General features: G+C 30.1%; 1 protein-coding gene across 13 annotated transcripts in view; it reads left to right on the top strand.

Moving 5' to 3' along the window:
* The window catches only part of LOC143069428 (kinesin light chain-like), a 47,971-nt gene extending 36,371 nt beyond the window's left edge, over positions 1 to 11,600 (top strand). For 9 of the 13 annotated variants that reach the window (XM_076244049.1, XM_076244054.1, XM_076244048.1 and 6 more), the window contains 5 exons: positions 2,039 to 2,188; positions 3,169 to 3,278; positions 6,138 to 6,221; positions 7,331 to 7,391; positions 8,157 to 11,600. In XM_076244049.1, the coding sequence (XP_076100164.1) occupies positions 2,039 to 2,188; positions 3,169 to 3,278; positions 6,138 to 6,221; positions 7,331 to 7,391; positions 8,157 to 8,234 (483 nt within the window). In that variant the 3' untranslated portion in view covers positions 8,235 to 11,600. Of the gene's footprint in view, positions 1 to 2,038; positions 2,189 to 3,168; positions 3,279 to 4,811; positions 4,854 to 6,137; positions 6,222 to 7,330; positions 7,392 to 8,156 lie in introns of all 13 variants that reach the window. The other 4 variants (XM_076244057.1, XM_076244058.1, XM_076244051.1 and 1 more) reach the window with 3 other exon arrangements.
* Positions 11,601 to 14,794: the final 3,194 nt, after the last annotated feature.

Raw genomic sequence — 14,794 nt, 5'->3', positions numbered from 1 at the left:
ATGTGAAAAATGAAAATCTGATAAAACTTAAATAAATAAAATATCAAAAAAAATAATTTTGTGAAGCAGATTCTCATTATTAAGTTAAAGGGCTATTCCAGAGAAAAATATATTGGGTGAAGTTTTTGATGACACTTTTATTATTGTTGTATGGGTAGGGTCAGGTTGCAAAGTTCAAATCATGTATGGGTGAAGGCCATAATAAAAGTGCCTTCCAGCACCCCACATAGTTTTTTTTCTGGATTAGCACTGATAGAGAATTAAAAATTATTGTAGGTGTATTAAGGATTGTATGTTTTTGTACAAAGACAGATAAAAAAGTAGAAATTCCATTTTCATATTTATTTGAAAAAAAAATCATGGATTTTACAGACTTTAACCGAGCAAACTGAAAAGCAGAGTATTTCAAATCATAACTTGCATAAAGGCACATATTTTAGATGACAATGCTCATACAAAGTGATAGAAGAATTCTTTTAGTGAACTTATCATTTTGGTCTTTTGTGGGTAGCTGTCTCATTGGCAATCATACCACATCTTCTTTTTTATATTATCAAAATTAAAAGTTTGTACTGATTTTAATGTAGTTGTAAAATATTGTAGTTCATATGAAATGAAAAGGTTAATCAATTTAATGCCTACCCAAAATGCCATTTGATTATTTTCATTGGGGAAACATGAAGTGAAAAAATATGCAAGAAAGCAAGCATCGTGGTTTTACAGTAAATGTATTTCAGGGCTGAACTGGGATTGATAGAAATTACTTTACATACATTACTTTTTAGCTTGCTGTTTCTTAGCAATGTTTAGATTTAGGCCATGATAAATAGATAAAGATACATGTATTCCTCACTTTTAAAAATGGGAACTGAATTGAAGTATTTTATGTTGGGCTTTTGTACCATGCCAATAGTACGCCAATAATCAAATGACAAACATTTCTTAAGTCTCAAAATTGTCTTCCCATAAAAACTATGCTAAATTAAGTTTGCTTTTAAGATATGAACTTGAACAGCTAAAGCAATAATGAAAAGGAAAAGTTAGTTGGCAAAATGAAGATTATAAATTTATGCTTTATTGAAAAAAAACTTATTGCAATTTAGAGTTTGAAATATTGGAAAGACACATCTGGAAATTTTGGAAGTATGAAAATTGCTAAGATGGATGTGGATTTGGAATGATAGTCTAGTGAAGTTTTTTATGGCCTTACATTTGTAGATTTTATTTCTACTGATTTATTTACTACATGTTCATTACATTTAGTGATTGAATTGTAAATGTCACCATTGATAAACATTTGTATGTATTATTGCTGTTTTATTCATAAATGTGGTTGTTTTTTGTTGCTGTGGATTCATTTTTTCTGACAAATAACCTATCAGATGGTATCTGGTATGTTTAAAAACCCTGAAATCAAATTTGCACAAATATACAATTTCCCCCTTCTCCTTAAAAAATAATGCCCAGGAAAATAAATGAATCCACATTTTGATTTAGTAGTTCATGTATATTGATTGTCAATATTTAGCAAGTGATATACTCTTTGAAATTGTGTATGCAAGAATCCTTAAGTTAGTTAGGTCCACCCAACACATGTATCATGCATTTATTATCACATAAATTCCTCTTTACATCTTTGAAATTATGTTGACATATTTTTCTAGTTAATTAACAACTTTTATAATTATAAAACTTCTTTAAGTTTTCTACCACATAATGAATAACACAAGCATGAGAAGGAGGCTGATTTTGGCATGTGTTTGTTTCTTATTGTATATCTAGATTCTTCCAGAGAGCTGTTTCTTGGCAGAAAAGACGATGAAACTTGTCTTAATTGAATCCAGATGATTTTGTAATTGTAGTGTTTTGTTAACTAATAACTATCTTCTAAGAAGCTTTCTCTGTCTATAAAATGCAAGGCAAGATTAACATTTGGGTACTTGAGAAAGGCAAGGTATCGTAACATTGGGGTAACATTTTGAAAGGCAAGGCAAGACATATGTTTTTATTTCCCTGACACATTTTGGTTTTCTGATAGGCCTTAGATGTTGTCAAACAACAGACCAACTTAACCGACATAGGCAGTGAATATACAAACAACAACCGACGGAGATCGGCCAGCCGAGATAGAGTACTCAAAGGCTCTATGGAAAACATATCTCACAATAATTCTACGGAATACGATGACGTAAGTATCATTCGTTTCCGGTAAGTATAAGTATTGCACAGCCAAAATCTTTTACATTTAGAAACCCCGTCATTTTTCCACATCCTGCTGTTCATTTTGTTTGCTATTTATAATTTTATTTTGTTCATGCTTTCCTGGAATGATTATCTCCCCTTTTTCTTATTTATTTGGAGGATAGTTATTTTTCACCATTTCGTTATAATTTTATTTTGTAAAGTTAAATTTTAATTAAATTATTTTTTAAATTCTGATTGGTGATTGCTATTTAACAGTGATCTGTTTGCATGCCCATAACCCTGCATGTTTTTTTTTTAAACTGTTGGAATAAAGGGACCTTAAGATTAAATACAGAATTGAACATTTTATTCATATAATTTTGTATTGAAAAAAAAAGTAACTTTGTCAAATTTCAAATTTGTCCACGGAATGAAGAAATGCAATAACATATCATAATGCTTTTAACTGGGGCTTCAATAAATGAATAAGAAAAGGATTGTTGAGCTAGGTTTTTAAAGCGTGGTTATTTTTGCATGAGTGCAAAGTCTTTACTTCAGAGTGCATGCCTCCTGCTAATTTTTCACTTCAATGATTTTTCTTTCACATTAATAGTAAACGCATTGTATTTAAGTAGTATTGTGACAAGCTGTTAAATTTGACCGGAACTATATATGTATGTGCACGTGTGATAATCCCGAAATATAGCTTGCTATTTATTAACAGTGACGTAACTTAATCTATGGCTGTGTTGTACTTATACTACCTTAAAGTCGACCTTGTCACAATATTTTTACAAATATTTGGCAGAAAATTTAAAAAAAAAATGTTTTAAATGTTGAGAGAAAATAAGCTTTGAAAAATGATAATTGCAAACTTTGAGTTTCTTTGGTTTATTTTAAGTTCAAGCAGCTCGGTTGTTTTTTGCATTTTTTTGTCCAAACTTTTGTTTCCATCATTTAAAATATTACCTTCAAATTACGTAGGGCAAATTAAAGAGAAGTGGGTCTTTTTCCAAACTACGAGCCTCGATACGACGTAGCAGTGCAAAACTGGTGCAGAAATTAAAAGGAAAAGGTGACGAGAATTCTGGGAGGTAAGTTGCTATGGTGATGGAGGAATTGTGGGTAACCTACATTGGAAGTCCTTCATCTGTTGCTTTAATCTTGCCTTGCATTTATATATTGTAAACAGTATAAAGTGTTGTTAACACGAGATTTGGTAAGCGGATATCAGTGTAACGTTCCCATTCTTTTTTAATTTGGTGGTTACTTTTTTTATGAACCCTACTCACTTTTAAAGCTTGCAGCTTTATAGAGCAGTTTGTTATTTGTAAAAATTGTTAACAATTGTATTACTGCATATTATAATTGCCTTCATTTTACTAAAAATTACTTGTATATGTACTTTTATATTTGCAATGGTAAGGTTATTTTTAGATGTGAAAAAATGTGTTATTTAACAAAACATCTTTCAGAACTAGAAGAATATATACAAAAATTAAATAATCTTACATAATAATAAAAAAATGAAAAATGTCACCAGTTACTTTAGGTCAAGTTGAAGTAATTTTACAGTAGAAATGTCCAACTAATTTGATTCTATGGACAGTTGTACAACTTGTTGGGAATATGCTAAATTTTAAAAGGTGTTTTAAATGTTGTGTGGAATGCTTTTTTAACCTGAGACCAACCTTTACATATACAGATAAAAATTTTATAGATGATTTAATTTTATTTTAATGAACCTAAGATCTTATAGCAAGTTTAATTTTTTGTGTCCAATAGATTAAATTATATCAAAGTTTCTGCATACTTGTGCATGGCACTGTTATTTCTCCACTTACAATAGTAGAGGAGCATTATGTTTTCCGGTCTTTGCATCCGTCTATTCGTTTGTTCATTAGTCATCTGTCTGTCCTGCTTTGGGTTAAAGTTTTTCGTCAAGGAAGTCTAATCATACACATGTTCCCTATGATATGATCTTCCTAATAAAAATGCCAAATAAGGGTTTTAAGTTTTGAAGTAAAATCTCCAATCTTATAATATTTTTAGTTCACAACTCTTTGTCTTTATTTAGCATATAAAGTTAAGATAACTTTGGGCCACAAAGACTTTACACAATTGATTGATTGTTGATTGTCAAATTGAATTGCATTCATTTATAGTTTCAGACATTTTTACAGGGTACTAATTTTAGGTTGGTTGTTGGCTGTCATACAGGTAGAAACTGTTATGGGTTCAGGAGTTATTGTTCCTGATGGATTCTAGAAAAATTATCTTCTTTCTACATCTTAATTGTTATGCCTTTCAATCAGCCCTTTTCAAGTAATGAGGGTTTCCAATTTCCAACACATGGGGATTCCAACATTATGTTCCCAAAAGCATTGATCGGTAAAAAAAACAAGGGTTCATCCACAGGCTATCTTGCATACGCTTCGGACATTTCAAAAGTAAGAAAATTGCTGGATAAAAGCTTTTTAGATTTTTACGAGGCATTATATTACTGCAACTTGACCTTAATTGTTTTGGCGATTCTGTCAGTTTTGACACATATTTGGTTTTTAATTTTTGTACATTTGAAAATATCATTTTACCAAAGATTTGTTAAAGAAGTTGTGTTTTTGTAGTGAGCCTGTTTTGGTCTTCACGCTCTCTGATTGCAATAGCAGGTATTACTTTCTATAGACAATATAACACATGCTAATAACTTGCTAGTCGTGTATAACATTAGAACGTCTTGTTTTTCTGGCCTTTAAAAAGTCACCTCAAAATAATTTTCTTCTCTTATCCTTCATATATCCTTTCTTGACGTTTAGGATTTGAAATTTTTCACAAAAGTAGAAATGGTGTGTTATTTTATTTTTGTTTTGGCACTGTTTCTATGCATAATGCCAATTTTCTTAAAAGTGATTACAGTTGTATTAAAAGAAAATTTGTATATGTGTTTTACTGGTTTTGCAAATGAGTATGTTTTTTTCAATCCAATATTTTTGTTGACCTTGATGACTTTTTTAAGGTATTTTGCGAATTTTTAAAAGATTCTGTGGGAATTTTTACTAGCCTGACAAGTTGTTTATTGGTCTTGGAGTAGGGGGCTTGTAGTAAATGCTGCAGATTGCACACAAACTTAAGATAATGATTTGTTGAAATGTATACCCCTTTTCCATTCTATACATATTTTAAAGTAACACTGATAACTTTGTTTTAGTGGATTTTTTCAGATTTTTTTTATAGGAATATATTAATATTTATTTGGAAATGGGAGGTGGTCTGTATTTAGATACATATTTTGCTATATCAACTTAACTTTAAAAGATTTTTTTCCCCCAATTTTGAAGATTTATTTTTTCCCCATGGGCTATATGGACTTACAGTCTAACCCCTACTAAAATTAACTCTCGGTGGGTTGATGTTTCATTAAATGGGGGACAAATCACTACCGGACTTATAAATGTAATTTCTCTTGGAAACTTCAAAAAGTGGAATTATAAAACCCAGATGTTAGATGAAAATCTTTTAAATTTAAATCACACAAAAAGGAAAATGAAAATTAAAAAGTCCAAATAAATAGTTTAAATTCTTAAATTATTGCTTGCATATTAAAAATAGAGATGAACTATTGAGGTTTCAGAAAATGCTACATAAAATAAAGCTATCAAATTAAAAAATGAGTTGTAATTTTTGCAATTATACAAAAAAAAGCAATAATTTCTGAATTAAGTTACAGTTTAAGTAAAAACCATAAATGTAAAGAGCACTTATTAAAAAGTGCAAAAAAGTAACATTTTGACCTGCTTTGAATTAATAAACAAGAGAGAACAATTTTTTGGTTAGGTTTATCTTGACTATTGATATAGCAAACATAACAAGGATCTGGTTTTACATATAGACCTCTTATAGATATAGACTTGCATGATGTGATTCCATATTAATATTCTGATTTATTATAACAGCTGGTATTACTATGAACAAAATACCCCTCTACCTCGTTATTGGGGTACAAATGACGGGGATACTAACGATATGTCGGGAAGGAGGTTTGTAGTATTGGTTTGTCCCTTGTATCACTAATCCTAAATATACATTTGTATATCTGCACTTGACATTCAGCTTTTCAGACCGCTAGACCATCTACATGTGGATTTTATCAAGCAATGGTTTTTTGGATAATTGGAATTTATTTTCCATGCCAATTAACAAAATAGATAGAATATTTTTTTGGCTATCCACTTGTTCCATATTTTATTGATGAAATTAAAATTTTTGGATATTAAGATTTTAAGTTAAAAAAGAAAAAAAAAATTGAACAAAAATTTGGATTTTCATCATGTTCATATTTATTTTTTTTTATATTTCTGTTTGAAATTTTGAAAAATCAAAAATTTCTTCTCCTTTGAAAGTTATATAATACACACTTTATTGTAGAACTATTTATTTTATGCTTGATAAAATCCAAGATCATGTTTTTTCCAGCTTACATAGATCTCAGATAGACAAAATATTTGATTATTATGTGTATTTCAGATATTTTGTCTAGACTATTTATGCAGATTATAGAAATATTAATTAATGATATGGTTAATTACAGGGTTGTTACTTAAGAATTTAATCTATGAACATGTCAAAATCAGCCTCATAAATCTAGCTTGTGTTGTATTATCTTATTATGAATTGAAATATATATTATATAAGTATAAATGTATTCAATATGAAATATATGGATTGATTATGTTAAATAAAATATGTTTTTAGATTTAGATATATACATTTTTTTTAGAATAATGTTTTGAAAGATGCACACCTAAACATGAACAGTTTCCAACACAAAATGCCTGCACTAAATGCGTTCCTTATACATAGAGCAGATTTCATCACAGCATCAACCTGTATAGAATGACCCTGAAAATAACATTTGAAAAACAATTGCATAAATAGAATTTTTTGAGTAAAAAAAAACATTATTTTAAAGCAGTAAAGAAAGTTATTTGTTCTGTGGTAAATTAGTCTTGTACAGTGTATCTGATGAAGTGAAATGTAAATTCTAAAATGCTTTTATCTTTTCTTTATGATAGGAGGAAGGAAGTTTGAGTTGTTTATGTTTTCATTGATTTAAAGATAACTTTGATGTTATCCTTTGTATTTTCAGTATGAAAAGAGCAAGCTCCATGTCAGTGCTCCCCACAAATAATAAAGAGGAAAAATTAAGTGTAAGTATCCAGATGTGTCGTCCTGAATATGCATTTAATTTGTCGATCGACTTTAAACAGACATCCATCCGTCATTCAAATTATTATGATAAACCTTCCTTGTTTCTGTAACACCCAGTGACAAATAGTTCATATGTAACAAGAAAATAAGTCATCAGTTCCATAAAGTTAACAAATGTTTGTACCTGTCCTAAGTCAGGTATCTGATGTACAGTCGTCTGTTTATGTAGTTCATATGTGTGGTTTTTTTTTTAATATAGATTAAACCGTTGGTTTTCCCGTTTGAATAGTTTTACACTAGTAATTTTTAGGGGCCCTTTATAGCTTGCTGTTCGGTGTGAGCCCAGGCTCCATATTGAAGGTTATACCTTTACCTATAATGGTTTACTTTTATAAATTGTGACTTGGATGGAGAGTTGTCTCATTGGCACTCATATCACATCTTCCTATATCTATATACCTTAATATATCTATTACTGCTATCCTGATGATTAAAATGGAGTACAGTGTGCTGGCAGGGCTGACAAGTTTCCTTGCATAAACTTAAACTTATTGGCTGTAGGCCTCAGTGCACATCAGTTTTACAAAAAATATTGATTGGTTTAAGTGACAACTGCATTAATTTTGGAAAGGTGAACAATAAATTTACTAAAAATATTCGATGAGGCTGAAAATAAGTAGGACAGTATTATACCAAACATACCTGAACTCTTTTAGTAAGTCCATATACAGAAAATAACTTAAACATACTTTCTTTGATTTCAGGAAAGTAGGCGTTCTTATGGTGATTTACGACAAGGACGGACTGCCAGTTCAGATCAACTCATTAATCGACCATTTTGACAACAGCTATAGTTTTAGACTACATGTACAATAATGCAATATTTGACAAGCTTTTTTTTGAGATTTTAATTTGTGGGCATCGTCAGATTTCGTCTTGCCGCTTTCAGATTCAGTTCTTGTAAATATGGCATTTTACGCCATTAATCCAATGTAATTTATTTATTCCATATTTTAACATTATATCTCAGTAATGGTGTCTTATCATAACAAATTTAGATGGGGCAAGGGTAGGCAACTCCGTATTGACAAGAGTTCATTCCAAATGTATCATACAGCGCTTCCATCATTCACTCATTAGAATGCATCATAGTGTGAAAATGTGATAAAATTCAGTACAGTAGATTCAAACAGAAGGTAATTCAGAAAATTTTGTCAATGTCAACTTTGAGCATGATTTCAAATTAAAAAAATACAGTTAAAAAAATTCCATCCATTTTGAGCAACATCAATTGCTTTATAAAAGAGAGAAAGAATTTAAATTGATTGACAATATTATAATTTTTTAATTGAGTCATAAACAGCTTCATTAATGTCAGTAAGCGTAGTTTGTTTAAGGAAACAATGTTGCAGAATTTTCTGAGTTTCTTCTAACTTGCTGTAAAAACAAAATGTATCAAATGTGAAATCATCAATATTTATGAGTGTTGTGGTTTTCAGAATTCATTTTCAGTCTTTCAAATTTTGTGCAAATTCTTTTTAAAACGATTGAATGGAAAAATAGTCTACTGTTATAGAAGAATAGACAATGATTGCTTACATAGATATAAATGATTTCTTCATATTGTATTAGCCTTGGAAAATTCATGAGGTGTATAAATTAAATAAGAGAATGATGTGTTTATTATGTAATAATTAACCATAACACAATTAGACTGGAAATATTATATGCACAGATCAGTTTAAAACTGGATTTTCTTTGACAAGTAATTATTACTCATTTTATTTTATTTTTTGTATGTTCCACATGTTAAATTCTTAAAGGATATATTCCAAAATTCAGAATCACGTTATTGTGTACATACAAAAGATACAGCGTTTGATTGAATCATTATCAAGTATTCCATATTAAGCTTCATTAAAATTATTTAAGAGCCAGTTATTAGAATTTCAGAATCTGAAAGATTATGGGTAATTTCATTGTTTACACCCCAAAATGAAAATAACATCATGTCATTGGTTGAATTCCCATTGTTGATGACATTGTTAGCCAATAACAACCTTTTTGGTGTAGAATATTACCCAGAATTCAATAGATTTTGAATAGGTAAATTGTTCATTCCTTTCTCTGTAAATATTGGAAAAATTAGAAATGTTGACATACAAATGTATTTATAAAGATTTTTCTGAAAGTAACAAAAAAGATAAAAATAAAACCGTTGTTAGGCTGTATATGTAGGCTTAGATACTCAGTTCATAAGGATGATCTCATCATAAAATGTAGTCTTACATCATGTCTAAAAATAAACCAAGGAGTTATTAATGATACCCAGGATTCAAGATCTCAAACTCAGAAAAGATCTTACTACAATAGAAAGTTCAAAAGTTAAAAATATATGTATATATGCTGGCAGTAGTAAATTGGTTATAGTTAGAGAAATTACACTTAAATGATATTTTGGGTTATATAATTAATTTCTACTTGTTCTTTTCCCATACTATTTGCTATTTTTGGTTAATGGTAAAAGCTTTGTGTAATAAGGTATTACATATGTATTATGATGCTTTACTATTTGACTTCATTCCATGACAAAGTGCTGAATAGGCCAGTTAAAATAAGTTCCATGAGTCTCATCCTTCTACCTTTCTTTTGTCCAGAAACATTATAAATATCATTTTGTTCCATTTTTTGATACAGAATTTTTTTTTAGTATACAAAAAAAAAGATCCCCATCTACTATTTTTAAAGTGGGAGTGAATGGTGGTAGTGAAGTCCATCAGAACTGAACTTTTGAAAATCTCAGCAGGACATGGTTTGTTATCTTTAATAAGTATGAATTTATGAAACTAGATTTTTCAAGAACAGTGCCCAATATAATAAGTGTCAACAATATTCAGTATAGAGGGATGAGAATCCATGGATTATATTATGTGGCCTTAATGAAATGTACTATATGTATTGCATGCTGTAATGTACTACCTTTTGTAATTCCTAAATCAACACAGTTTTGACTTATTAACTTTAAAGCATTGGAGGTGGAGCCACTGCTGGTAGTACATTCAGTATGGACTGTTTGAAAGATAAGATAATACAAATTTGTTTTTATTTCATATTAGAGATGTTATCTCAATGCTACAATGAAGAGAACCCCAATTTTTGTCACAAAGATAGTTTTGCTTTCCCCTTGACATATCAGACATATTGTTACACTGAGCTGACAAATATCATTGAATTTCTCTGAAGAAAATTTCTTAATCTGATAATCAGATAAGCTTGCATCTATATGGTTCATAAGTTCATATTACTTTTCATTTCTTGTTTTAATGGCAAGCCAATATTTTCACAAATAAATAAGTCACCCTGTATTGACAAATAATATTGAAAATATAGATTCTGTTGGCTATGGTAGTCTGATAGATATTCCTTTGAGCTCGCATTGTTAAATAGGGCTCTGACAATGAATTACTTAATGTCAAAATAAGTGGGTATTAGTGTAATCTAAGTATTTTGACCTTCAATGTTAAAATGATATTTCAGTGGTATTTTTAAACATATTGTATTTGCAGAATAATTTTATTAAGCAAAATGATAAACTTGATGATTGTTTTGTTTGCTGAATTTATGTGATAAAAGTAAAATTGTATAAGGTGCCAATATCTTTCTTTTCATTTGTAAGGTATGGAATTTTCATATTTTAAATTAAATTTTTTAAAGATTAGTCATCTTCATTATAATTTGATCGATATTTAGTGAAATTTTTAGGGTAAATTGATAAATTTATTTTGTAGAAAATAATTTCATGAAATTAAATGTTCTATTCATTAGAATTTTTAGTCAATTGAAAGAAAATATATTTAAAACACATTGTAAATGGCAAAAATATGTCAGAATTGATATTTGATGATATAGATGAGAATAATTATCTATTAATGAATTTTCATATGCAGCATCAGAAATCATTACAAAACAATTGGCTGCAAGCTTGAAAAAAGTGGCACTGTACAAATTTATAGAGGAGTTTGCCTTTATTATAAGTATGTTAGGTTGATTAAAGTGCTATAGGTTTTATTTGATGGTTTTATGCCTTGTTTGACTGTATGAATGTGTATGAATGCACTGCCTGGTGATAGTATAATTTGTGTCAAGCTTATTGTGTACAAATATGAACAACTTTCCATTGTTAATTTATTAAACAATATGTAAGATGATTTAGATTTTGCCTTTATTTGTGCCTTTTATGTAGAATTAGCAGAACATTTATTTGCTGCATTGGCTCTGATATAGATTCTAGGTTATCTTGACCATGGAAGTATTATTAACAGGAACTACTACGACCTGACTTCAAACGTTTCATCTGCGATGCCGCACGCAATTTAATGACATGTTAATTAGCTTGAAACATGGCACGTTATTTACATACCAGCGTGTGGTGCCCTACAATATTGTCATTCTCGGTTGCTTTCGGGATTACGGAAATAAACAAAGAAATCGACAGTTGTGATAAATTCTTAGGAAACAGCAATCGGCAAACCTGATGGATTAATGCGAGTCATCATTAATTCTATAGAAAAACACATTGAGGATGGAAATTTGTACCAAATTTATTGAATAAATGCCCCATTTTTATTGATTTATTTTTCGGTAGAAATTGGACTATATGTAATATATATTGCAAGTTGTGATTATATAATAACCACTGTTTACTCCACTGAGTGGCACACATTTCCTGCATATTTAAGACGATTGTAAATTATCGTTCTGCTAAAATTAAATGATCAAAGAGATTTTAGATAAATGTAGGAATTATTAAGCTTCGCTCTAAATCCAGGGTAAGATCATTGGTTGGTATATACGAATGTTCAGCTGAACCCCGATGTGTTGAATTTTATTAGTACTGCAACTCAAGGGTATAGTGACATTATACAAATTTTTGTGCGACTGTTCAATAATATTTACCAGTATCATTTGGGCTGTTTCAATTTAGTCGGATAGTGATAACATATTTTAGGGGACAGAAATGTATTATATAAATAGCTATATAACGTAGTTAGATCTCTGTTTTCTTCTACTGTATTTTGTTGATTTTGTACTTGCTCGATTAATTTTTGTATTGTAAACTGGAAATTTCTACTTTCCAAGATTATCCAGTAACCTAACCATATATATTACTCTAAACTTCAGTTTTAATATTTATCAAATATATTTATTGATAACCGGCGGTAACCAGAACACACCCTAATCGCGATTTAAACTTCACCCACAAACTAATAAAATAATGTCACTCACTATTTCAAATCGTTGTAGAATAATTAATTCTGGGCCGATTTTCATTTTTTATGCATCAGTCGATTTGTTTAAATAAGTTGTTCACGAGTAAAGGTCTACCGATGGGATTGAAATAAGTAAAGGTGTTTTCTGACAGGTAATATTGTTAAGCTGTCTCGATTAAAACCATGTGATTGATAAGAAGTATTTCTGGTCAATTTATGACCACGGCATCGCAGATAGTCACAAAAGAAATTAACGACAGCGTACTAATTAGACAGTTTCCATATCTTTTCTACAGGGCTTACCGGGTTATAAATAAATGCTTATTAATCGTTGTAGTTCCTGTCAATATAATACTTCCATGTCTTGACTTACATCTTACATTCCCTAACTAAGTTTGCCTGAACCAAATGTTATGAAACTTATAAACAATGCTTATTACAAATACACCATCAACAAATAAAACAGGTGCTATTTTTTTGGCAGGTGATACCTTCAGGAACGAATGATCCACCAACTGTGACATTGACCCAGTGGTTATAAAAACGAGTTTGAGATACCATACTTATAGATTTGTACTCCAGGAACTGTTAGGGCGTCATGATATCACCCCAAGTCTTTGTCTCCTAAGCAAGTATCCCTTTGAGGAATTAATTAGGTTGAAAATTGTATATGTACAATTCTTGCAAGAATTTAAAGAAACTAAAATCATTGGATTATATCAGCAATGTCTGAAAATCAACGATGATCAATAATTTTCGAAACACTTACCGGTATGTCCCTTGGAAATGTTCATAATATGGAAAATTGCCTAGTGAAAGCTCTAATGTGAACAATTCTCGCCAGATATTTATGAAATTTATATTCTAGGTTTTTATCAGCAATATCTGTGACACTTTCGAAAATAAGTCCTTATAAAATGTTTTTAATGTGGTATACCTCTTGTCAATTTGAACTGAGACTACTATAGTAGTCTCAGATTTTAATAATGATGGAAACCAATGAAGCCTTCATTTAATAAAAAAAATTAAAGAACATTAAAGGCTGGAGTTGTTCCAATTCTTTCTTAAGGCACCAGCCTCACAAACATAATTAGATGGAATCAGCATGTGACAGGTGCGCTAGACTGCAATCTTTATTGACTAAGATTGTCAGTTTCCAAATTGATCTCCTCGAATAAGCACAATAGTGCCAGTAGAAAACGATGTAAAACACTGATCAATTTGATAAATCTTTTGAACTATCATAAGATACATTAGAAGTAAATTTTGCCATTTAATTCTATTTGAGTTAATCGGTAAGTTGGTGTTATTATAGCAAACCAAAGAAATTCTGGAGATTCAAACTAGTTGTTGAAGATGCATATTCTGCAACTGGCTTTGTGGGAATCTTGTATGAAATCTTGATTATTAGTACCTAATTTTATTGAAAACATCTTATTTTCTTTATTCTGTTTTACTATACTGTTTTATGAAAATAACACTTCATCAATTTCATGTGTCAGAAGCGCCGTCTAGATTTGCCTTAATTAGCAAAGGAATACTCAAGCCTAAGTATTTGAACACCATGGATACATAGTTATATAGAAGCATTTTGAGCTATGTGATTTAAAGTTTGTATTAACCATTTATTAAAACTATTTAATGGACTTTTTGTCTAATAAGGTATTCTCAAAAAAATATTTCAAATGATGGGTTCTCCTTTACAAACACTCTGTTTTGGACCGGAAAGATAATTGAAAAATAAGGTTTCCGAATAGATAAACCGTTTTCTCATCACTTGGCGTCCGTCGTTGTTAACTTTTACAAAAATCTTGTCTGAAACAACTGGGCTAAATTAAACCAAACTTGGCCACAATCATCATTGGGGTATCTAGTTTAAAATATATGTCCGTTGACCTGGTCAACCAACCAAGATGGCCGCCATGGCTAGACATAGAACATAGGGGGAAAATGCAGGTTTTGGCTCATATCTCTGAAACCAAAGCATTTAGAGCAAGTTTGTCAATCATTAAATTGTTCATTAGGTCAAGATCTACCTGACCTGAAATAAATTTTCAGACCATTCAGGCAATCTGTTGTTTGGTAGCCTCTACATTGGTAATTTTAAGAAAAAATTGTAGCTTTTGGTTATT

This window comes from Mytilus galloprovincialis, chromosome 3 (genome assembly GCF_965363235.1).
Source record: "Mytilus galloprovincialis chromosome 3, xbMytGall1.hap1.1, whole genome shotgun sequence".
Taxonomy (NCBI): domain Eukaryota; kingdom Metazoa; phylum Mollusca; class Bivalvia; order Mytilida; family Mytilidae; genus Mytilus; species Mytilus galloprovincialis.
This window is presented reverse-complemented; position numbering and strand designations above follow the sequence as displayed.